Source organism: Venturia canescens, chromosome 10, assembly GCF_019457755.1.
Source record: "Venturia canescens isolate UGA chromosome 10, ASM1945775v1, whole genome shotgun sequence".
Taxonomy (NCBI): Eukaryota; Metazoa; Arthropoda; class Insecta; order Hymenoptera; family Ichneumonidae; genus Venturia; species Venturia canescens.
Genome location: NC_057430.1, coordinates 9,842,143 through 9,868,501, shown reverse-complemented (window position 1 = coordinate 9,868,501; position 26,359 = coordinate 9,842,143). Strand labels below are relative to the sequence as shown.

Genomic DNA, 26,359 nt, shown 5'->3' with positions numbered 1-26,359 from the left:
TCTCGACACCGAAGGAAATGAAGAGAAAGAGAGAGAGAGAGAGAAGGAGAAAGAGGATGAGAAAGAGAGAGAGAGATTTTCCTCACCATACGTTACGCATTCGTGAATCGCATCACGGATCTTCCCGCTGCTTATATGATGCCGGCCGGAGAGACAGGGAGTCGTGAATCTCTGTGTTTCTCTCGTATTTCCCGGCTGGGATTTTACTAGGCTTCAACCACTTTATTTTCCCTTTTTCTTTAAATGTTTTTTTCTTTTCACTTTATTTCACGCGCTCGTGAGATGCAAGCAAATGAATAATGCGCGCAAATGAGACGCACGGGACAAGGAGAAGCGCAAGAAGTTTCCACGCGTATGCCCCCGCTTGTGCGTATCGCGTGTCTTCCGTTGCACACTCACTGGTGTACGGCCTTGATAAAACGGAGCAGATGCTCGCGTGTCTTACACCCTCGCGAACCCCCCGTTTTGGCTCAACACGCGTGTGCTCGCGACCCTCCTTAAATCGCTTCTCGTTTTTCTTCCCACAATATTAATACACCCAACGAAGGAGCTCGACTCAATTCTCCTCGCTCTAAGATCCTCGAAATGACGTTATTATTTTGATGCATCGTATACATCGGTCACGCTGGCTTCTCCTTACGAGCTGCTAATCGCTTCGTTCTTTTTTCTAAACTCGACTCGAGAGAAGCTTCCATTTTAGTTTAGTCAGAATTAGAAACTTACTGCGACAGAATAATTTAACGTTTTGTTGACAGCTGACACTCGCTCTAATTTTGCTTACTTTGTTACCGACGAGGTAGCTCTCAATTAAGGAAACTTATGCCAAATGTTTTCTAAAAACAGCGAAACACTTTTTCATCCGCATTTTTTAGTTAAGTTAATTCAACACCGCTGTACAGGAAAATCATAAAAAACGAGTTCCGCAAACCCTATTTGGTTAAGAAAATTCCAAAAAACGTTAACCACCGAAGTAACGTCGGAAATAAAATCGTAGCAATACTTTTCTCATTTCGCCATGCGTTCGACCGTTCGACACATGCCGGAATCGATTGCAAAAGTGGCGAATTGGATAAAAGTAATGCTGGATTAGGGCTTTAATTACGAAGGATTACGAAGGATTTGAATTACGTTAATTTCGTATTACTTTCAGCCTGCTGGAGATCCGGGAGGATTTATTTTGTTGAGTTGAAAAATGAAAGGGAGGAATAAACGTGCCCATGGCTTTTATCGAAGTAACTTGGAACAACAACCACAAATTTAATGTCATTAAATTACGAAACTAAAAATAAATGAGTTTTCTTTTATTGACGACATGATAAAATCCGTCTCCTAGAACATCGAATCAAAATGAGTGACATAAATTCGTATTTTAAAATTGCGCAGATGTGGCACACGGTAATTTCACCATTGAGGAAGCTCCGACAACGGAAGCACCTGCTCAAAGTGACGTTTTCGTCGGAAAAGATGGATCTTCGGAGAGCGGTGGACTTCCGGTATCAACGGCAAAGCACGACGATCCGACCTACATGGCGGTCGTGATCGGCGTACTTACTGCCGTTATCCTGCTTCTCGCTGTCGCGATATTTCTCATAGTCTCGCGACACCGTCAACGTAAGTGCTTCGCTAGTCCCATGACGGGTAAAGCGCCTTCTCACCTTGGTTCCACCTGTGCAACTGTCGAGAAAGGAGCAGCCCTCATGGCTTACACCCTCGAGGACGATGAACGGTAAGTAATTCGAAAAGACTTTTTGCCTCTGCCTTATAAATATGGCTATCTTTCAACTGTCAACTTTGAAAGTGAGAAAAAAATTTCATGTGGGATTGTCAACTTCAAACACACTCGAATAAATGACATTTTTTTTGTTTTTTTATTCTCCATTTGATACTCGATTTGAAATTATGTGAAACGAAGCCACCGATATGCGCCGGTACGGTGTGTGGCCCCGAGCGTGGTCAGTACTCAGTTGGGTGACCGCTTATAGGCATGCACCGGCTCGCGCATCGATCACCATTTCGGATCGTACTCAACTGAGCTTTGGTGAAAGTATAAAAATGAAAAATCCAAACAAAATAAACTGCTAACCAAGTCGGTGCTAAAGTCTAGAAACTTTCAATTGCCACTTTTAAGGGGGGGTCCTGCTTTAGATAGTCGAAAAAATTGCTATGGTGAGTTATTTCCGAAGGAAATAACTTGAATGAAAAGCCCAAAAAATTGCGAAATTCTATATTTCCAGTACGTTGAAGTACAGAAGTGATTTTCTTCTTCATTGGAAGCTTTTTTTTCAAACTCGCTAAAAATATATAATTTTGCAATTTCTGCGAGTTTTCATAAGTTCATGTGGAAGGAAAATCTATGAAAATGGAAAAAAAAATTTGGAATTTTCGTTGCAGACAATAATTACGATCTCCACATTGTACGCAGCTGAGAAACTTCGCGACGATCGGACTTTGCGCATAAACTATGTACAAATCAGTATTTCTCAAATTAAAAAAAAATGTTTTTGTACTTTTGAAATATCCTTGGAACTACACCGAAAAGTTCGTTCTACACCAAAGACATTCGCGAAAACAATCGATTTTTTTTACTTTTTTAAGCAGGACCCCCCTTAAATGAGGAAACGATTCTGGTTTATGATGTTTGTTATCTACTGATGTTGAATTATTTCCAATCGAGTGCCAATTCCTGAAATAATGTTTCGAAATGTTTGATTTTGTGCCTTCATTTCGATGCGGTTTTCATTGTCATTATTGAAATGCCATTCTTTCATTGTACATTTTGATGACTCTCCATTAAAAGGCCGAAACTCGATTACACGATATCGAAAGAGGCTTGTAAATGTTGATGGATGAATAAACAAACGACTTAATTAAATAAGCCATTATTTAAACAAATACGAATTACGCGTGAAACGTTTAATTAATAAACAGCTTTGTCATGCATTGAAATATCCACAACGGATTCAATACGCAATGAAAACTTCATACGTACGTGACTCATCCCCGTGCACATTCTCTGAAATTATCCTCCGCAAAGTCCACAATGTATTTACGATTTTCCGGAAAACCGAACATTTACGTATTTCCCTGTTTGTGTGATTATTTGTACCCCTTCCGCTGCAGCTTCATTGTTGCGTCGAAAATATATTTCGCTCTCTTCGAAAATACCAAGTGCATGCATTGCATATTCGATCCTCCCGAACGTTATATTATCCTTGTTCATTCGGTTCATGCTTCGGAAGTTACAGTGTACCACAAAACAGAATTTCGATAAATTGCTCGTTTACCGCGCTATCATGATTACCTGAATTTATAAGCCGAACTTGAACGAGGTCAAATTTTCATACACTATTTTAATCATTGCCTTAATTAAAACCGTTTCTTCCCATACCAAATTTCATGATACATTATTTGGGGACCGACTGAAAGTACACTCGAATAAATATGCCAAATGACCAAATGTCAGCAGTCGAATGCTCTTTCATTATCGATTTTATTATTATTTAAAAATCATTATTGAGGCAGATTAAACTCGAACCGAGGATTGTCACGAAGAGATTCTGGAATATGAGCCAAAAAAATATTTTAATAAACTTCAAACATTGCAAAACACTAATAAAAAACAGCACTTTGACGCTTATCCCAATTGATTAATGAAACTGCTGTCATTCGAAGGGAGAATAAATCGATTAAAAAAAACTTCAGTGGTTCAAAATCACACCAATATCTCGACAAATTAAATATATCAATTTTTTGGTTCTCACGAAAACTGCGCCCGATTATATGAATCACGTCTGATGTTTCTCGGCTCATCCGGCAAGAAACTTTCTTCGCGATCTTTCCCAAGCCACACAACTCGCAAGATTGTCAGTATAAAGCAAAAAAAATGGAGATAAAAAACTTTTCGTCTTCGCTGAACACAAAAGTCGATGTTGGTCGTCAGGCAGTTTCCGAAAACTGGTTTCTAATAAAGTTTTCTACCTCTCGTTAGTACCAATGTCGAGTGAAAAGAAGATTGTGTGTGGTTCCAATAAACGAGGATCTGGAAGTATCGGACAATGGCCACGTCGAGAACCATCTCTGTGATCTTGTTCACTTTATATATATATACAAATATACACATTGAGACTCCTTTCTGCATCGAATGCTTCGTGACTTTCTCGACAAAACCTTTTATCACTCGAGCTTTTGTCTCCTATATCTGTATAGACGTATACATTTTTCTGGCGAGTGCACAACAACCTATAGATCAGCCACACGACTCGTGGAAAACCTTTAATTCGATAGCGTTTGAGACAAAAAGCAGCTTGACTTTCCGCAATTAAACCTTAACAGAAAATGGAGAGGAAAAAAAACATTAATGAAATTGTCGTTTCTCTTGGTTATACGAGAGAAAAATAAAGGCTGAAAGATTCTCGAACGGCGAGGTATTGTTTTGTTTTTACTGCTCAAGCGTCTATTTATCAGTTGCGTGAGAACTTTAGGGGTGGGGTTCGATATAAGTGAATAACCGAATTGTAGAACGGTCGATATTTCGAAATTTTTTGACTGTTCGACTTTTTGGTGTTTCGGTATTTCAACCTCAGTAATATTTGGTCTTTCGTTATTATTTTTTCGAAATTGTGAATATTCACGTATTGCTGCGTTGTAGTAATTTATGAATCGAAAGCGTGATAGTCGAATTTTCGGAAAATCGATATTTTAGTCATCGTTCTATGGCGGGCGATTGTTACGTTCTATTTTCGCTGTAAACGTGCTTCGAACTTTGAAGTTTCTACTTTATTTATTTTCGACATTCAAAGCTCTCGTCGATCTGTCCCCGTCTCACCATTCGAACTTTGTAAACTCTAGATTTTAGCTGTTCGAAATTTTAGTCGTTCTAACATTTTATTCCTACCCAACTTTAGCAGTCCGAGGGAGCAAATTTTTCAAAAAATGACGATATTTATCGAGCATTCCCTCATTTATTCGTGCAGATATGCTGGCGGTTCATTGCCAACGCTCCCACGAGATTCCGGCAATCGCCTACTCGACATTGTCAACAAATTGGACGATTATCAGGAACCCTATCAAGCTCTCAAGTGTGCACCGTACTACAGTTACAGCACAGTTGTCATGGAAATGAAAGACGTGATGCTGAACAACAAAGGTTCCAGCATTAATCATCCGACAGGTAAGTTCGAGAAAAATGGACCACGTTTGTGACGAGGCTTCAGGAACCAGAAAGAAATTATTTTTCCTTCACTCGGTTCCAACAGGATATGATGTCAGTTTAAAATTCGTACTCGAAGTCTCAGGAAATAACCTTTATTGTGATATATCGCTGTTAAAAAATTTTTGAAGACTCGTGTTCGAAGCTTTTTTTTGAAACTATTCCCACAGGGAATTACTGCTCCGCGAGAGGGTTTGTAAAATATAAAATGAATCCGCATTTTCATCAGTATTTTGTAGAAAAATTGTGAAAAAATAATAGCTCGAATCACGAACGAGTCGTGGGTCAAAATACTAGGAATTAATTAATAACGATACCTGAAAATTACAAAAAAAACTCTTTCTACAGTTTTCCATCAGTTCTTCATACAACATTTCAAAAAACTCGATTTCTCATCGGGTTGTTCAATGGTTTCATAACAATATCAATAAAAAGTGTTTCTATACGATTTCGTTACGAAATCTGAACGGAACGAGGGTTAAAAAAATATCAAAACGGTGCTTCTGAACTTTAGTGTTTTCAATTGAATTTCAAGAAAAAATTACATTTTATTTAGTAAAAAGGGCAAATGAAAAATTAAAAGAATCGCTCAATTCGGAAGCGTCGTTCCTCCGCTGTTTATTTCCTCGTTGGCAAAGCCCACTCTCGTCAACACACTAACCATGCACAATCAATATACACATGCGTATGCATACGAGGACAAAGCAATATTTGCTTTGTACATAATATAATCCTATTGCACAGCGGTTTACGCGAACGGTGCAGTTGACACATCGTACGATTATGCTGTACCGGAACTCGGCACGGTGCCTCTCCTCAATCAGGAAAGCTGTCCCGGTCCCACATCGTCGCGGTGCGTCGCCACTGTTTCTAGCACGAGCACAAACGATCAAGAAAGTGTTTTCTCGAAAGGTTCGTCACGGAGCAGAACGGAAGATAAAAAGGTAAATTTTATCGACATTTTATAATGAGAAATTCGTCCGGAATTAAAACATAATCGAAGTCAGCTACGACGCACTCGGTTCCAGGAAAATTTTTGAGTGTTCTGAATGTTCAACAAACTTTGACTTTTTTCAAAAATCAGTCAACATCATTTTTGCCGAAAAAATTAAGTTCGTTTTCCAGGACGTATGTCGTTCGAATTTTTGAAAAATTTGTCAATTTTACGTTCAACCAACCTCATCCTGCATCAATTTCAATATAAATCCAAAACATAATTTACGATTAAAATACGATCGCGGATATTCCAAAGACAGCAGCCCAATCTTCATTTCTAAAACGAGAATAAAAAAAATGAAAAAATTAAAAATTTAAGCAATGCTATAACGCAAGTTGTCCGAAGTTGTGCGCTCGGGACAATTGATAGGGGGAGCTAGTCTCGTAATTGACGTAGAAGCTTTTGTGAGTAGTCAGGGATCAATCCTCTAATTGGTGCACGTAGCCTCGTAACGGTGAGGCTTTTTTCCTCGTTTTTCTTCCCCGTCTTGGTAAGCAATAGAATACGAAGGGCCTGAGAAGGAAGTTTTAGTGAAATAAACCGAGATCTAACCGCAAGACGAAGGTTCAGAGAGTCAAAAGGGCACGAGCTGAGCGAGCGGTTGCGTGCTGTGATGGTGTTTCGCCTTTTCCTTTTTCACCACGAACCACCACTCATATATATTTAACACAGAAAATATTCGAAAAAACGCCTCGAGTTGGTTAATATTTGAAAAGCAACATACGTACAAAGCTCCCCATACAAGCTCACCGTTTCTACAATCCTCGTGAGCGAGCTGGTACCAGGTACTTGCCAGCCAATGGCGTCGAGGTATAATAAATATACGAGCTCTCTCTTCCCTCCCCTCCCCCGCAGAGGCTTGTATAGAGAGTTACACTTTCCACAACGGAGTAGTAACCCTTAAACGTGCATTGCACTCGTACACAGGAGCTGCCATCCTGTAGCCAGAAGCCGCAGAGGTATAGCAAGCTTCCCAATTAATAATTAAAATCAATATGGTGGGACGAGCCTGCAGCTTTTGGTAGGGTACGGATGATACATCTCCCACGGGTCCTCTACGCTCTCGCTTCCTCTCTACCCGCCGCAGCATCAACCCCTCAACCTTTCATTCCTTCAGCGGACATGGAGGGCCGGGGGCATGTGCAATACGAGAAACGCTCGTGCAATAACATCCTGAAAATATTATGTACACGTGCCGTCGTCAGTGTGTGTTTCCATTCATATTCGTTTAAATGTAACGCTCGTGCGAATTTTTCAAATGCGAAGGCAATTGGCAGAGTCAGGCGAATGGAAAAATCAATATTTTAGTCCGGTGGATTATTAAAAATCGGGAGTTTCGACCAAAAATATTACGCGATACATTCTTGTTTGGCTTCGCGTGCTGGACAAACAGCGACGCGTATCAATTTCAGTGTAATTAAGAGACACGCACGTTTCATATGTAAAAGCACGAAATCCTTGCTTCAACGGACACAAACACTGTCCGGTTTTTCATTACTGGCTTTTTCAGCGAGTCAGTTTTTTTCGTATCGCTTGTTCGCAGGGAGAACGGTCCTCGGCAAACAAAGCCCACGCGGCCTAGACGCTGTATCGTTGCTAGCGATGTATAAATTTCTGGACGAAAAGACGTCTACGTGTCTACTGGAAAAACAATTTTTCAGCTAAATGATCGCGTACCGTGTGGGATTGTGCTCGGAAGAAACAGGATGTTAGTCCGCCCCGGAATTCCAGGGGGGTTCAAAGAATTTCGTTTTTTGGGTTACGAATCTTGAACAATAAAAAAATATAAGGTTCGTGAGCTTTCAAAAAGAGAAGCTCGTTCGATAGCAAAAGGCGATATGAATTTTTTCTTCTTGTGACAGAACCGCAACAATAAAGCTTCGTGTCTTCTGCGCCGTGTGTAACGGCTTTTAATGCAGGAAAAAGCAGACAGCAAACGATGGTTTTAAGGGGACATTACACACGTATAATATTATGTCTTGAAAACGTACGGGATTCGCCAGGAACTCCCTCTCGTGAAATACTATCGTGATTACACGCTTCATGAATTTCTACCCCTTGTGATGCCTCGAGAGCAACCAGCTTAATTGTGAAAGAGGGAATCCACACAGTAGCGTCATCATCAACCCGCGCGTGCCCGCTCTCCCTCCTTTCTAACCCTTTTTTATTTTGACTGATTCAGTTTGCACTCTCAGTGAGCTCTCGGCAAAGCCAGCGAAATACACGCTCAAATTGTATCATCGAGACTACTTTTTTTGAGTCCTTTTTCCTCGCACCTTCCGTTCCCCCGGGGCGGAGAAAACAATTGAATGAAAATTATTGTGTTAAGAACCGCGAAACCTCATGATTCGTAGCTTCGTTACTGCTCGGAGGGGCGGCGCTTCGTGTGTCTGATCATTGCTTGCCTTTACTACTTACTCCTCTTCCCATTCAGGCCGGGTTTAATGGCCGAGTGTAGGGATATGAATTAATTGCTTCGCGTAATCGTTATACCTTTTACGCTTTACACTTTATTGCAAATTACACCGCAAATCGGCTGTCATAAAATCGACCATTATTGGCACTTCCATCATGCACCGCGATATTGCGCGCATCAAAATTACGGCTTTTCCATTTTCTTTCCCCCTCCACAAACATGCCCCGTCATTTTTATATCTTCAATGGGCTTGAAAATTATTGGCTAACGAAAGTTGACGAATCTCCTGCTATTCTATCGCACAAGCGTTTTTAACGACGTGCATTGATTTTACAAAACATTCCTCGCGACGTATAACGTTCAAGTTCAATATCTTGTGAAAACATGGAACGAAAAGAATTAATCAAAAGTCTCTAAGAATCAAATCATTTCGATTGCACGACTCTAAAAAAAAAATCTTGTTTGTCCAACAATTCATTTGATGATTTTCTGGTTTATTATGCACAAAAACGAAGAAAAAATACCCTTTTTTCGTATAAAGTTTGCTTTTGTGATAATTATACCAATAACACTCATTTTCATGTTTTCATAAGAATTTTAATGAATTTTGATATATTCGAAAATACCCCGCGATAAAAGTGGGGTTCTTACATTCACGCAGTGCCTTCAGATGACACTCGAGTTACAAATAACAACCAGACGCTTTGTACAAGCAGAGAACATAGATTTACATGGAACAACAGGATGCTTGTTCACTTTTAAATAATTTTCCACTTTTTTGTAAGTTGGTTTGATAGTTAAAATGAATCAAAATAATATAAATTTATATTTGTATGGTTTTATACGATGCTGAAGTTTTCAATGTTGGAGTCCAACGAAATTAACGAAAATAACATTTGTAATTCACCAATTTTTTATTTCACGAATCATTGATGTAGACTGAGTAACTACGAATTGCAAATTGAGCAGGTAACAGAATTAGAGATTTACTGGAATTGTTGGAGAGTTTTTTCGGATCTTTTCGTTGAACTCCAACGTTGCAAACTTCAGTGTCATGGTTTTATTATAAAAATAAAAATTGCAATCACTGATTTTCTCTAATTTTTCTTATTTAAATATGAGCTACTAAAATTTCATATTTAAATGTCAATGTCAAATTTTGTGTTGACCCGTGTTATTTCTGAAATGAAGTAAAAAATCACCGTCCACTTGCAAAAAAAACGGTCAAATTGACCCAATTTTCTAATTCTATCAATTTATGCTGTTTGCGAGCACATTATGCTCGTATATGAAAAATGTCAGAGCTCCATTATAAGTTGCAATTTAATTACGAAATTTCGTTATGATCGGGCGAGTTATTTTCAACCGTGAATGCGTGGAACACGCAGTTATGTGTCCGTTTAAAAAAACTAAACGAAGCGTAAATTAGTTCCGTAAGTGAGTGACCTGCTCGCTAAAACTTGATGGCAAATCCATTTAAGCGGGCGAAGATTCAAGGGGCTGTATCAGAACGCGCGAGGTCGCTGAACAGTAGATTCCCATTTTTCTCAGGAGCATTGGAAAATAAATAAAAACTCCATCTTCTCTCTAGGGATTTGCAGCCACCGATAGAACGCCTCAGTAGACTCGCCACAATCACGTTCGAAAGTTAACTCTCCGATAACTGTCAGAGAACTCGCATGTAACTTACAAACGGAGATCTAAAAAGATGTCAAGTTGTGGGAAAATGCCTGAAATAACATTGAAAGTTTCAGAAATATTTTATTTCCAAAACGGAGAATTCAAAATCCTTATTTTTTGACGGACTTCGTCAAAATATCCTTCGTAAATATCAATTGATATGAAAATAGAAACTACAAAACTTCCACGATCAATGAAATGTTTGATTTATTAATGCTTCCCGTAGAAACTCATTCAGACTGCGCAATCCTCGTTTCCGGATTCCCAAGCATGGAATTTTCGGGTAGGGTTCATTATGTCAAATAACCAAATTACTATTTGAAATATCAGTTTGGCGAAAAATCAGTAATTCGAAATTCTTATTTCCGATCGACTATTTAGCAGATTACGTGTTTAACCGAATATTCCTTCTTTCATTTATAGTTTACTCGAAAATATATATTTCGATAGTTTGCATTTCGAATGCCATTTTAACAGACCAAACGAGTGTCAAAAGTTCATATTTTCGAATTCAAAATGGAGAGTAGTTGTTTTATAAACAGAGATGAATATAGAGTAGCAAAAAATCGAAAAGGAATTTTTCGAAACCAAAATGGCGATGTTTGAAATTGGAGATCACCAGTCTGAGTGAGTAAGTGAGTGAGTGAGACGCGTGTATTTTGAGCTCCGCTGCGTTTCTTTATTTCCATCGGTCGACTTTCTAACATTTTGTCATTTTGACCGTTCGACTTTTTGGTGTTTCAGTATTTCAACCTCAGCAATACGTGGTCTTTCGTTATTATATTTTCAAAATTGTAAATATTCACTTATTGCTAATTGTAGTAATTTATGAATCGAAAGAGTGATACTCGAATTTTCGGAAAATCGATATTTTACTCATCGTTCTATGGGCGATTGTTACATTCTATTTTCCATGTAAACGTGCTTCGAACCTTGAAGTTTCCACTTTCTCTATTTTCGACCTTCAAAGCTCTAGTCGAATTGATCTGTCTCCATAATATTAGATTCGAAGTTTATAAACTCGAGATCTTTAGCTGTTAAAAATTTTAGTTCTAACATTTTATCTTCACCCGAATTTTCAATCCTTCGAAATTCTTGCACGTCGTTAGATACATAAAACCCGCCTGACTGTGGCCGCGAGTATTGACGAGAATTCCACAAAAAAACCTATTCAGCAACCGCCTCATGCTCTTCCCGTTTAACCCGGACCGTTAGGACTAGAAAGACAGCTGCAAGTTCGGGAGTGAAAACTTTCTCACGCCTTATCCAAACGACCAGAATACGAGAGTTTCAGCCCATTTCTGCCACTTTGATGCACGGCCTGATTCCTATGCCAATTTAAAGAACAGCCTGAAAAAGTCAGTTTTAGCCAATTTTTGCTGCATTTTTCTGGGTCTTTTATTCGATGTTCCAATCGGAAAATCAGTGCAGAAAAACTTGGAAAATTTCAATCCAGTCAGGCCTTATCAATGCCTAGCTCTGAGAGTTTGGTGCAATTCAACGGACGTCTCAAATACATTCAAGAAGATCTATCCATTACACGTTGCCGGTGGTAATTACATGGATATCAGTTAACTGTGAACCCACGCGCTATATGTATTATGTATTTATATTATTACATAGACAATGGATCAAACGCGAGACGGAGCTAATACAAAGCACATGGACAGAGGCAAACAGTGCTCAATGCCCACAGGGAGGTTGCGATTTCTGTGCACAACCGAAATTGCTCGTCTACGTCGTGACGGCCTGTTTGTGATTGACGTCCGACGGCTCTACTCGAAACAGTCAAAACATTTCACTTTGAGAGACTCCCTCGCACGCTTGTGCCTCCGTGATTAGTGCACATACACATCCGACGCAGCATATAAAGTCACTGAATATTTAAAAAGGCGTATCTCGCACAGTTCACGCTTATGAATTCTGTCTTTTGACGTAGTCGGCACGGGTAAGCGGTGAAGCAGATTCAGCTCACTCTCTGATATTTTACTTCTCTGGCCTTGACGGATTGTGGCATAATATTCTACGCACGTCCGAGTCAACGCTCGGGCTCGTGATGTTTTTGTGCATGGATATTACGATTTGAAAAAAGAAGAATCGTGGGAGGGGGACGGATGTCTCGTTCACTGAATCATCTTTTCAAACGCTCGATCAAAGAGACTGAAACTCGTTCCAAAATTGTTGAAGATTGATGTGAGGGATAATCGGTGCTTTAAACTCGTAGGATGTTTTGTGACGAATTTTATTTGCTCGAGAATCAGATACTTCAGATTTATAAACCTTACAAATATATTGGAAAAATGTGTTGTGGGTTATATTTCGTGTAATGAATTTGGAGAGAAAGAAAATGCGTGTGAATGTGCAGAATTTTCAACCTGAGATTTTCGTTAGTGCCGCTCTCGTCGTCGTTTCCAAAATTCCGAAAAGATCTTGTGTAACGAAGGTTTTTTGCAATCAGATTTTTCGAGTAGTTACCGCTCGCCTTGGCAGATCTTCTCGCCGATCCTTGGAGAGGTGCCTCGATGTAATTTTTCTTCGTATATGTAAACGACTTTAAAGTTGCTCAGAAGGCACAGACTCGGTGCTGCATTTTCGTCGATGGCCAAACGACTCTTTCCTCAATTTCGGGTTTCCCCTCTCGCCTTTACATCGTTACGCGGTGTATTTAATTATTGTGCATTAGATCATGATCATTGAGTGAAAAATGGTGTCGAAATTTGAAGGGAGGATTAGGAGATTGTGCAGGGAATTTCCACTTTTGAAATATAAGTTGAAACTTCGCCGACTAAATCCCCTCGAATAAATGGGCATTTACCATAGAACGAGTATTTTCCTTTTGAAACAGAGGCAACTACTACAAAGGGTTTTAATTGTAAGAGGTTTGAGCGGCGAGCGAAGGGTCCTCTGAGCAGCACGAGAAAGAGAGAAGATTTGATGTACACACTGAAAAAGGCTTTCAATAAACAGCTGCTGTTCCAGTGCCAAAGAGATCGCGCGCCAGGGTTGTGTTGTCAGAAGATAAAAAGAGACGACGCGTCCCGATGCTCCTCGATGAGAGGAAACACCGAAGAGAGAAAGCCTTCTGGGCGTTAACACTGAGAAGCTCCTTGTCTCTTTATCATCTCCTCGGAGCATCCAATAATTTCGGTAATTAAGTCACTCGGAAAAGTGATTTTAATTAACGTCCCATTATCGCCTCTCGGGAGGGTTTCTCCGTTATACTTTCTCAAAGATATAATCGCTCACCGAGAAACGTCTTTAGTCCGCTTGACACAACCGGATAATTAATTCCTTCCTTTCCTCTTATTGCTTTCTTTTTATTTCCATATCAATAAATACCCCTCTGGTTACGTCTATATATCAAAAGTTCCGGGGAACTAATCGATATGTTTATCGTAATATCGAGATAGAAGAAAAGAACCCCCGCTGAAATCCAGTCTACCCACGCCATTTATAAACAACCTGTGCTCCTGCTGCTGCTCGGCTGCTGTTATAGTGCTTGCTCTTGTCTCTCGATGAGATTTAATACGCGAAATATACTCGCGCGGTCCGACCTTTTCCCCAAGGCGAGTATAAATTTATAGTGACATGTTAATGATATCCTGGAAATATTATTTCTCAGTCGCTAATAATATTCCTTATGAAAATCGTGTTTACACGTATTCATTCTTTTATTCGAATGCCTCCCTTCACTCTGCGTAGGATTTAACTGGTCCACTTATTGGGAAACGTTCTCGTTTCGCGCACATACATTGCTTACTGCCCCATTGCGCAACGAGTCCCCGCCGGAATTAGTCAGCTTCATTATTGATCCCTGTCAAGAATGAAATTCCCCAGAAATCCATCGAGAGAATGCAGGGCAGAAGGAGACGAAAACTCTTCGAAGTAGATATTCGTCGAAAATTTATCCTCCGAATTGGCATTTAACTTGGATCTTCCGCACACGATGTTCTCTCGAGCCCTTCGTTTCCCATGGAATTTTTGTTTTTCAAAACTCCGATGTATCTACATCGCGTGATTCTCGATCATACGTCAAATCGAAATGTTTTATCGTAGATAATTTTCAACAGCAACGTTGTAACGTATCGCAGGTACGGAAACACAGGAATACATAGTTATATAAATAGAAGGGATTACAAGAAAACATTTTCGTGTTTCAGTCACCGACGCAACAGGAGGTGCTATCGGCCCTTAAGAGACGCCTGGAGCAAACGAGTGTGCCCCTCTTCCCACGGCACCGTCTCCGCATGTTGTCTAAACTCGCCGAGGGGGCGTTCGGAACGGTAAGACAAAAACCAGCCGATCACCTTCCAATTCAATTACAAAATTCGCTCTCTCATAGCTGTATTCGAAAGAGCAGACTACAAAAAGTCAAAGAAAATACTTTGAAAAATAAAAATTGCTGAAAGACAAACGAAGTAAGAGAAAACCGAGGAACAGCAGCTTGCAGATATTCTTTTATATACACATATATTGATATTTACACATTACTGGTCTGCCAACTCGAAATATACGTGCCATAAATTTCATCGAGAATCCCTCGTGGCACACGCGAACGGAGAACACACACTTTGCGATATTGAATAAGGATCGGAGATGAGGAAAAAAACGAGCGCAAAACTAAACGAAAAAACTTGTTAATTTCAAGCTCGACCATATATTTGTACTGCGTGCACCTCGTACATCCACACGTACACACTCTCGTTCATCATTTCGACGAAGCCCTGCCTATATTATTAATTTCAATCCCCCCGAAAGGCTTTACTTTATTTTTTTAATCGCACGTTGACTCGCAAGATTTTCTCAAATAATATATAATCTCTCGTGCCTTTAATTGACGTTTTCGAGTCGGCTAACTTATCGCGTGATTTCGTTATCGACCCTCGTCGCGCCGACGGCGGCAACTTTGCGTCTTTCGTGTGCACTTTTCCATTTTTAGCGACACGAAAAGACGGGGTTTTAAAAAACACTGACGGTGTGCTCCAAGTTAGTGAAAATGTGTGGCAAAAGTGTCTTCAACTTTCTCCATTCTCGTAGATTCAATGATATCGATTAACCGAGAAAAAAGAAACGCCGAAATATCGCTCTCTTGTTGGCTCCAGCAACTTCCACGAACAGAGTTTTCATTTATCAGCCGACTTACGCTCCAAACAGCTTTTTCGTTCGACCTCACTATTTTTTCTGCAATCCGCTTACTCGAAAAATATAAGAACGAAGAGAACTCTAGCAGCAAATACTTTTGGTCGCGGACATAAAAAAACGGACACGCCGGGTTATAAAAACTCGAGGACGTAAAAGCTCACCGGCTGATCCATAATTCCAACGACTTTTTCTATCTATGTGTACAGATCTGTAAATAATACACACATACACGCGCCATGGGGTTGCAACAATGCGTCGATTAACGAAGTACAGAAGCGAGCATTCTTCGTCGTACAACAACACTCGCAACGCCAGCATTCTATCCGCGGTGAACAGTCGGGAATGCGCTAATGCCGCTAATAATACTCCCTTTGTTTTGCCTCGACGTCGAGCCAGAGTCCAGGGTTGCCAGGGTTGCAGTAACCACCCCCTCGTCGCTAATGATACGCGGGGATGGCGATTGCACGAGCAACTACAACCTCTTCTCTGTACTCACCATCAACACCCATTCACCATCGATGCCAACGCGCACTTTCCCTACCGCCCCTGCCATCCTGCATGCACCACGAAAATCCACAACTCTGCAGGTTTCCACTTCCACACAATTTATCCTGTAGTACAACTTCCAACATTCTATTCCCTTTCGATTAGACGACCGATCCACCCGCACCTTTCGTCGCCCCTTCGCCACTTTACATTCCTACGATTTCCCTCAATCCTCCGACGGCATTCGCCATTTTGATCGTGCAAACACGGATTAGGAAAGGAATTGACAGTATTTCGTGCCGGAGGATCTGAACTCGCTTCCTTGACTGAGTTTCATCGCTGCGGGTGACTCGGTGATCAAAAACTCTTCAACCGTCTAAGTTTTCAGGAAATAACACAAAATTTTGATGCCAGTCAACTTTCGTTGCTGTGTAACACACGTTGGAATTGATCAGTATTGAATCTCCTTCTCCTGTCCGATTTCGGAATTATATTACTGGATCCAGAACCAGGAATGGTCTTCGATGCGAGAAGAAACTGAGATGGATAAAAATGAGCTTGAAAATAAGTTTGGTCACAGCTGATACACCTTTTTGTTGTTCTGAATTTTTTTTGAGAAACGATGGAGAAATAAAGACAGTGAAGCAGCTTCAAATTTATTCACATTCAATGTTTTTCTGATTTAGAAAAAAAAATTTTCTTCAAAAATAGACTTTTTTGACGTGTGACAGTGAAACAATGAGGAAACAGGCTAACACTCCGTCGAAAAAATTTGTTTCCCAAACTCTGCAGTAATCAAAGAGAGTGAAAATTAATTTAACCTAAAGTGAATCACTATTTTTTTCATTTTCATGGGAATCTCCATTTTTACGAAATATCCTGCGTTGCTTGATCAAGAAAAGTTTGTTTTGTACCGAACAAAAGTGCACAAAGTTCTACCAACTTGGTTTACACTCTAATTAATATTGAATGAATAATCAATCGCGATTGGGTTATGCTGTATTTGAGTAAAAAAAAGAGCTTCATTTCCCAACGATTCTTTATATTTTTATGAAAAATCTATATGAATAACCTCGAGATGAAAGGGAATAAAATTGATGCTGATGCAAATGCGTAAAGCTAGAAATTGGATTGACGAAGTGAAAGACGCGTAGACTGTTCCATACCGGTGGTGCCTTTGCGATCGACCTTTTTCACGAGAATCCATGGGATTGTTTGCCCGTGGGGGAAATGAAATATGACAATAAGATAAAGAAAAGAATCGCCTCCCTCATTCCGTAGAGGTTTACTATTTGAATATATATATCAAAGTACAGCAAACAATGCAAGAATCTGAGCTATGTATTGGGTTGCTGGTTTTGCTGCTTTGCATTCGAAAGCTCGTTCACAGGAACGAATGTACAAGACGACGCGGATGAAACAGAGTGCGAGTGAGCGAGGGGGAGTGAGAGGGAGGCAAAAAAGTAGTTGCGAGAGCAGGAGAAGGTCTTATCTCCGAACGATTTCTAAGGAAAACAAATTATGCTAATAAAGGTATACGTGGCGGAAGCCGAAGGGATTCCGGAGTATGGTACGACGACCACCCTTGGCAAGAGACTCGTTGCCGTCAAGTTCTTACTGCCGGAAGCAACCGAAAAGGAAAAGTGAGTATATTCCCATGCACGTGCATCCATATACATTGAATAATGAAAGAAAAACACTGTCTCTGGTAAATTGAATGGACTATATAACACAGTCGAACGAGTTTTGCATCTCCTTTTGTTACTGTTAACAGTCCTTTATGGTTTATCCGCTTCGGCTCGTATTTCGTGCAAAATGCGCGCGCGCGCGGCTCCAGAACACGATAAATAAAAAATTTATTACGGAAAACAGCAGGACCGATGTCGGAGTACGAGTAGAGATGAGAAAACGAAGAAAAATCTTTTATTTATCAACGAGGGGATGGTTAAATTGGATTTTTTGTCATCATTCGGGTAAAAAGTTTCGTGTGAAAGGGACGAAATTTTGAGGTTCTTGTATGCGGGATTGGGACGAAAATATTATGACGAGAAAGCAAAGTGCCAAATCCTAATTTGTAAACTTTTTTATAACTCATTTTTAATTTCTACGTGCGTACAGACTTCAAATAGGACGCGGAATACGAAAACGACACTCGTATATACATATAGAAACGCCACGGGTGTTATGCTTTCATGGGCGTGTCGGTATGGTCTCACATGAAACTGGCCAGGAATGAATTATGACGGATCGTGTGTGAGCCTCAGTCTCGACTTTGGCTCTCGTATTCATTTACTCCGTCTCTACCACCAATTCTCTTGTTCACCCTCTCCCTCACCCCCCCTCGTTGCCTTTCTATGGTTAATGGGCTTAACCGCTTGCGTATATGCAAAGCGAGTCAGTGCAGACTAAAGGGGAGAGAGTTGGCCTGTCCAAGCCACCGATCCTCGTGTATATACACGAAGCTATGGAGTTAAAGGCCAGACTTGAATCGTGTTCTCGACTGATCGAGTTCGACAGTACGGAAAGCTGAGCCGAGAATTGAGCCCAACAAACCCATCAAAGCATCGATTCGAGCGTCAAATAGTCGAACGTTTGTGTATCTGATTTTGGCAGCCTTGGGCAATGATGCGTCTGTGCATCTGGCCTGCTCTCCATCCTTTGCCCGCGTTATCCGCCCGATCAGCTAAGTTCATCCTCAAAGAAGCCGCAGCTTAAATAAAATCGTAATTTCCACTTTGGAACTTTGAAGCGCATCAATGAGCGATCAGATTGCTTTGAGAACTTCTTTTCTGGGATTCAGAGGGCGCCTGTACGAGTCTTCGAAAAACATTGGTATCGCTGTTGGAAAATTCAAGCCTCGACCGTGAGCTACTTCTTTTTAAGTGTTCCGAGCATGCGCCTTTCAAGCGAAACGAAACCTCAGCACTTCTGTGTTTCCGAAAAAATCTACGATCCTCTATTTTCTTGATTCCCCACCGCTCCCACATCGTAATTTTTTCCAATTAATTAGCTCCCTTCCCCGGTAACGCGTATCTCGGAAGTAAGCCATCGAACTTGTTGAAACTTTGGAAAAGCCAGCAGCGGCATCAGCCATTTTGTCTACCTCGCCCTCTCGTCCTCCTCGTATCAAATATTCGTAGGTTGTTTTCTCTCCACGGACGATGTATCTCCAGAATATAAACTTTGACGAGCCGATACGAGCCTGTTTTCTTATCAAACAAATTGAGAAGCGGCCTGCTTTGATGCAGCATCGTAAGAAAGTTTGCTACCTTCAATCTCTCTCCCGGTGAACAACTCTTTGGCGAAAAGCTGGCTTTCTCATTGCATCAACGAAAGTGAGGCTGAGATAGATAGAAGGAGCGGCCAGAGGAGGGAAAAAGGGAGCGAAGATAGGACCAAAGAATTCTGCCAACAGCAGCGAGAAGCCCACGACGATGCACATAAGAAGTTTCAGCAGCAGACGCCCCTGCCGTCCGATTCGCGAATGTGCGAGGTTACTCGACGCACCGATATACACATATATTTGTGTGTATGACGTTAGCACGGTGGATTATTCGGGCGCGTATGCACGCCGAGAGCCGCGAGCTTCTATTATCGGGCTAGACATCAAAAAAAGGCTCGTTGAATTTCTTTCGAGGAAGCAGCAGGCACCCAGCGCCGAATAGATTTGCATACAATGACCGGGAGATAGGGGACACTGTGTGCGTTGTACGTGTGCGACTTCGACGACAGCGTCTGCTTGCATGTTGACGCTGTGAAACGAGAATAAAAAATAAAAATACGAGAAAAAAAGAATGGGCTTGCGAAAGGATTGAGAAGCAGAGATTCGACACTGTGGATCCCTCAAAAACGACAAACTTTACGTCGACCAATGCCGCTGTGTAAACCTTCCAGGGTATTCACATTGCCTACACTATTTCCGTCTTGCTATCTCAAGTTTCTCCTTTCAATTCACTCGATCCGTTATACCAACTTCGCAGGAACAGATTACAAATTAATCATCTTGAGAGCTTTGATCCCCCAAAGTTATACGGCTATCGTTGTGGCCCTGAGTCCTATGAAATCCCAAAAAGCAGCTGTGCAAAACAATCGGGAGGAAACGTTTTGAGGAAGCCGAAAAGTCGCGATTAGCGTCGAGCTAGCCGAAGAAATTTTCATAAATTTATTGGCCATTAGCCTGATATTCACTCGTTGAATGCTCCAGGAATGGAAATTAATTTCTTAATGAAACCTAAAGTGAGATTTAACTTTTACCAAGATTTCTTAAATCTGATTATCAATCAAGAAACAGCGCTGACACTGTGTAACAAACTTAGTTCTATTTCGCAATGATAAATTTCACAACGATGGCTTTTGCAATTAGGCTCGAAAATTGATTGTTGCGCCGGCAAAACATTTTATTAACGCCAGTATAACAACGAAGAAAAATAGCATTTCAATTGTCAATAATTCATTCGAGTAACGTAACGACGGTTTTTTTACGATATCTCATTTCTGGTCGTCAATCGAGGCTATGGAGAAACTCCAAAATCCCGGCCGGGAATTCTTCGATGAGTGTTGCAACGAAGATCTCCGTGATCGAACGATAACAATGACGAGCTCGCTCAGACCTAACACACACTGAATTTTCCTCTCTTACTCTGAAATCTCCAAAAATCTTTTCTCTCCTTTCTCCCTCTCTTACAGCAACTGGATTGACGAGACCCCTCGAAAACGCTCTTTTTCCCACTAGCAATCGATGTAAGTGTCACTTTATAATATTGAAAATTAAAACAAATATTGTATCGAAGATATAGCGCAGAATGACTCTCGAATCTCGTTTGAACCCGAGCTTTGTCAGTATTGGCATTAAAAAAGAGACTGCTGTGTCGACGCGAGATAAGAATGTTTTATGCGTCAAGTGTCGTATCACTTGGCACAGCCGAACTCCCACTCGACACATTATTTAAAATAACGCAGCGTCTTGCCAGCATCCTTCTCCGTTGAAGCGATATAACGGATGCCTACGAGGCCACGTAGCATGTACTTTAAGATTTAGCGTTGTTGCCGGTGCGCCACTTTGAAGCCCTCCGGCAAGGGTGCTCATATCATTTCCCTAACAGTCGATTTTTCGTGCCACTTTTTCGTCCCTCTCTCTCGCCACTGTTCTTCACACAACGAGGCCTCACAATTCATGTTTAGGGTTCGCGCGTCCCTTCGTCGACTCGAGTTCACAAAAATGACAATCCATTTTCCCGAAGAAAAGTATCGAACAATCGCGCTCGGGGCGGCTCCAAACGCGATAAGCTTCTCATCGTCCTTTTTCTTCGTGTCGAGTAACGTGAGCATTCGCGAACGAACAGCAGACGTGTTTTGACGACCCAGCACACAAGGAGAACTCAAAGACTTTTAACGAGCTCACAATTCGTACCGATCATTGCCCACAGCGCGTGAAAAGCCCATCTCAGCATCTCAAACCTCGATCGAATCCCCCTCAATAAAATTACAGAGAGCAAACTAGTCCGGCACGTGACATTATATTACGTAAACGTTGCTATGAAATTCTAACCCCGCGGAAGTCTTTAGGCCCGAAACAAACAGAACAAGTTGAATGACGAGACTGAACGTGTAAGCTGTACTGTTTTGCATATTGAATATCTTTATAGCTATACGCTCTGCGCAGGAAACTAGTGAATCCCAGTAGTAACATCAGCAACGTGCCGATATTATATTACCAGTCACGGCCAGCGGAGTATCCTCACAGCACAGAGACTCGCTCGCGCTCTTTTCCTCTGCGGAGAGTACGTACACCTCGGGAAGATTTCTCTTTTTATGGCAAATCGATAAAGCCGTAGTTTTGTTAACAACGGCATTAAGCTATCACGCGAGAGGAGCATTACCCCGAGTCGATCGTAAGTAGAGTCCAATAGAGAAGATTGTATAAGGTTTGCGAGTGTAGAACGAGCCTGGAATACGAACCATATACGTGAAAAGGGATATAAGCGTAATAAGACCGGGAAAAAGAGTCGGGAAAAAAGCAAAGGGAATAAGAGACGGGGGAGCGAGCGAGAGAGAGGAATCGGAAGGTGAACAAACGGCCAGTTGTGAACCCCGATTCGATATAACCCGTAGAAGGCATGTAAAAGAAAAGAGCTAAATGGAAACGCGAAATTGGTCCCGATCTCGCGAGTCGAATTACCCAATAAAAGAGACCGAGGATTCTACGAGTACGAGAGTCCTCCCGATGTTTCGTTACTGGTATACGCAGGAGACGAGAACACGAGAGGACGACCATCCTTCCGACAAAATTTTCAATGAATAACAAAGCACCCCTTCGTACTCTGAATATTCAAGTGGCAAGAGAATAGAAAAGGCAGGGAGGAAATGAAACTGATTGAATAATAGGAATAAATCTTCATACATTGTATTTTATTCTTTTTTCTTGCTACTTCTCGTTCTCGCGCTTATTGAAACTAGGTGTACATGACGCCGGGTGCGGATCAATTTTTCAGTGATAATAGTCACTCTACGTGCAGTAATGAAAAGAGGTGCAAACACTTTTCTAAACGTTCAGCAAGGGAGCGTGTTTATAGTCATTGCTAAGCATTGTTTCATTCTGTTGATTCGACGGTTAGGATGGACTTTCAACGGGACGTAAGAATTCTGGCAGCTCTTGAAGACCGCAACATTGCCAGAGTTCTTGGAGTTTGCTGTCGCGAGGAACCCTACTGCGTTGTAATGGAATACCTCGAGCACGGTGACCTCTGTCAATTTCTCAAAACTCATATCACTGCCGAAGATGCACATTCGATGCCGATTGGTGTCAAAACATTGAGGTAAGGAGCACTCCGGAGTCGAGTTTCGTTCGTTAAAACGATCGAATTACGAATGAACAAGGTTCAACGATTTTCACGAATTTTTTCACAGCTTCAACTGCCTGATTTACATGGCGGCCCAGATAGCCTCGGGGATGCGCTACCTGGAAAACTTGAATTTCGTACACCGTGACCTGGCCACGAGGTGAGTCGTCCGCAATACCAAATTTTATTCCCCGAAGCCTTTTTTCACTCTACTTTTTTCTTCTTATGTGAAATCCTTAAAGAACGGTGAATCCGTGAAGTTAACGCAAAGAAGCCTCCTTGCAATCTCTTTGCACCGGTAGTTTCCTTTCCTTCCCCTTTATTCCCAATATTTCGTCTCCTTTTATCGTGAAACTAAAATGTTGGAATACAAAAAGGTCTATTCGACGCAAAACGTTCAATCCTACACTCGTAGAAAGGCCAGCGATATTATTCAATGATGATAAAACTTCATGAATGTATCGCAGTTTACCAAGCCCGATGACGAATAAGAGCCCGATATCGATTCCTACTTCTTGTTAAATCGAATTGTTTTGGTCCCGTCGCGAATTTCCATAAACCGAAAACAAACACGCCGCAAGCCACACGAAGGAATTTCCCCTGCACCGAATACGTACAGAGTGCTACCGACCTCTTGTTCTTTCCTCTTTATCTCTCAGGATATTCAACTGCGTGCTCTCGTAGGTACTACGAACCGCATGGGAAATCATCGCTCGATTCGTTGGCCAGGTCCCCCCTTCCTGTCTCCACGATCGCGAATATATGTTAGCCGGCTCTTCATCTCTGATACGTTTTGCTTTCTCTCTCTCTCTCTCTCTCTTGTATCGAACGATAACGCCACGGCCATACGTAATTAGACGCGTGGATCCGTGTTCAATGGGATATCCTTGCCTAGAGTGAGTGGCACCGAATACATGTGACACATCGTCGAGAGTCGTGCCACCACCCGCAGCGAGGTAGCCAACCTTCGAATTTAGGTTACATCGCATCAGACTCCCACGGGAATTAATTCTCGTGTCGGTATTGCGAGTGGATCGAGTGCGAGGAGAGGTGTGATGTGCCAACTGTAATGACGTCATACCCATGAGTCCAGTCTGGTAGATGAGATGGTCGTCATATGGCAGTCTACCGATGAGTCCAGTCCCTGGCTCGATCCAATGCTGCCATCTCCATATCGAAGTAGGTTTGATAAAATGATTGGAAACTACAGCGATGTCTGAAGACCTTTCGACTGAATTCGTTCCAGCTGCGAAGCAACTCTCGATTGAGCCAACCCCCCAAAATTCCGGCTCCCGAAACGAGTAATTCCGGTGCAGTTGGGCCTGGCTCCGAATGGCGGAACGACAGGAGCGCAGGATTAAAGTCCTAAGTTGCCAGGTCCCTGTCGAGCAACGGCGTAGCGTGGATCAGAAATACCGGTGGCAAGCCTTCGAGCCAAGTATGAACACTTCGCAGTGCCACTGTTTCGTTTACACCGGAAGTAAAGAAGAGGAATCGCTGAAAGGGCGATCATTACTGGACTAGGGATCACGAAGCCTGATGAGCAAAATAGGGAAAGCGAGAGAAATAAAGCAGAGAAGGGGGGAAAGAAAGCGAAGGAAGTAACGATATGAAGAGGAAACTTTTTCAAATGGACCAGCAGTGCATACAAACGGCGATATGATATGGAGAGAAGAAAATCCCTCGTAGCCGGAGCAAGGTGAAACGTTCGGGTTATTGAAATGTAGAGCTCGTCTCTCGTTGAATCGATAGTACCCGCGCAAGCTGCCACACTCCTCTATACATGTATAGACGCATATATGCACCTATGGGATCCATATACCTCATACGCGCTCAGCTCTTTCTCTCCCTCCGGCATACAAGCAAACACACACAGGCACATATACCACGCTATCTACACAGTATCGTCAGGCCTAAACCGTTCTCCATTCTACAGCGTGAAACCGTCGAGTTTCCCGGTTTCCGTGCGCAGTGTCTCTCAAACTAGACATCGTAAATCTCGACGCAAGCTTCCAACGAGGTTATACGAGGGAAGATATATCCATTGTTGAAATACACAGGTATGCAGGGCGACAGATATGGATGAAATAAAACGTAAAATCGTAAACATCGCATTCCATGATCTCAACCGGATCGAGAGTCAGCCCAAGAGGCTGCAACAATTTCATATGATGATGCGACGATGCAAGATGCTACAGAATCATTTATTCGTTCGTGAATATTCAAGGCTTCCAGGAAACGAAATGACGGCGGAACGAGTGCCCGTGAACGCAGAAAGTGGCTTGGCGTTTTTTCAGAAAAAGGCGGAAAACATTGTGCTGGGCAGGAGGGAGAAGGCACTTTGGAATATCGCTGGAAAATGACGCCGTGTCTTCTCCCTCGTTCCGATATGACTGGCGACTCGGAGAAAACTTGGAACTTAGACCAGACAGATTTTAAGAGCACTTGATGGTCCATACACGTAGCAAGCGAGGGAACGCTCAATCGAGCTAAAACTCAACAAGTTGGCAAGGCAATCGTAACTTTTGTGGAACTCGTGCGATAACGACGCAGCCAAAATGATGCTACGATCTACCAAAATATTTCCGTTCAACCCAAGAAGAGCGGGAGGAAAGGGAGTAGGAATTTACTCGAAGAAAATGCACCCGTATTTCCCAGTTTGCAGACCAGACCAAGGAACGAGGCCCGGAAATAGAGGAAACGAGAAAACCCTCGTCTATACATGTGCCAATCGAAACCAAGTCTGGCGCAAGCTCCCGTCGACGAGGCTCCAAAAAGGTCGAAGATAAAATGGCCGGGGGAAAAAAGCAGGGGAAAATCGTCCGAAAAAGGTGTGAAGCACGAGACAAGAGGAACTACAGAGCGATCCACTGCTGATCAAACGGTAATGCAATTCAATTGGCTCCCTCGCGCACTGAATAGGAGAACTACAGAAAAGAAAAAAAGTCGAGGGTATGGAAGATGAAGGAATGGGCAAAACTCGCTCACGCGATATTCGGGCATACCGCAAAATGTGTAACCATCGACGCCACCGCATTCTCTCTCGCCTGATCAGAACATAACGCGGTGCAGATATTGGCCATATTCGAACCTCCATTCCCACATCGTCCTTCTCTTTCTACCACCCGTTCTTTCACCCTCCATTCAATTGGCACAGTCAATGACTGAACTCCGAACTGAGCAACTGGATCTACGTGTGGGTTCTGCTTCAATGGTATAACACTCAAACTCTCCGGGCAAACCGTATAGACGGAACACCAAGAGCATCCGAAACCTTTGTTCCTATTTCGGTTACAAATGTACAGAAAGGCCCACGTCTAGTCGCTTTTCTGGTATGCATATATATTACACGTGTTTATCTACATGTATAGAAGTTCGCGCGCCGAGAATAGAGATGCATACTACCTTTGCTCGTTGCTGTTCACTTTCTCACCCCACCGCGATCGCTTCATCCCTCGTCCACTGTACCGTAACCACTGTTCTCTGTGTTCTTCAGAGTGCTTCGCCATACGAGCTGTTCAATGTCAACTCGACCTTCCGTAAACCAGCCTCGCCTTTCTCGTGGTTTTTCTCACTTTTTTTTACTAACG

The 26,359-nt window shown here is 41.9% G+C and overlaps 1 protein-coding gene across 1 annotated transcript in view; it reads left to right on the top strand.

Moving 5' to 3' along the window:
- LOC122417166 (epithelial discoidin domain-containing receptor 1-like) overlaps positions 1 to 26,359 on the top strand; it is a 141,881-nt gene that overhangs the window by 104,114 nt on the left and 11,408 nt on the right. Inside the window, exons 8-14 of the mRNA XM_043430472.1 lie at positions 1,384 to 1,726; positions 4,974 to 5,170; positions 5,954 to 6,153; positions 14,463 to 14,585; positions 17,464 to 17,573; positions 22,545 to 22,745; positions 22,837 to 22,929. Coding sequence (XP_043286407.1) covers positions 1,384 to 1,726; positions 4,974 to 5,170; positions 5,954 to 6,153; positions 14,463 to 14,585; positions 17,464 to 17,573; positions 22,545 to 22,745; positions 22,837 to 22,929 — 1,267 coding nt within the window. The remainder of the gene's footprint in view (positions 1 to 1,383; positions 1,727 to 4,973; positions 5,171 to 5,953; positions 6,154 to 14,462; positions 14,586 to 17,463; positions 17,574 to 22,544; positions 22,746 to 22,836; positions 22,930 to 26,359) is intronic.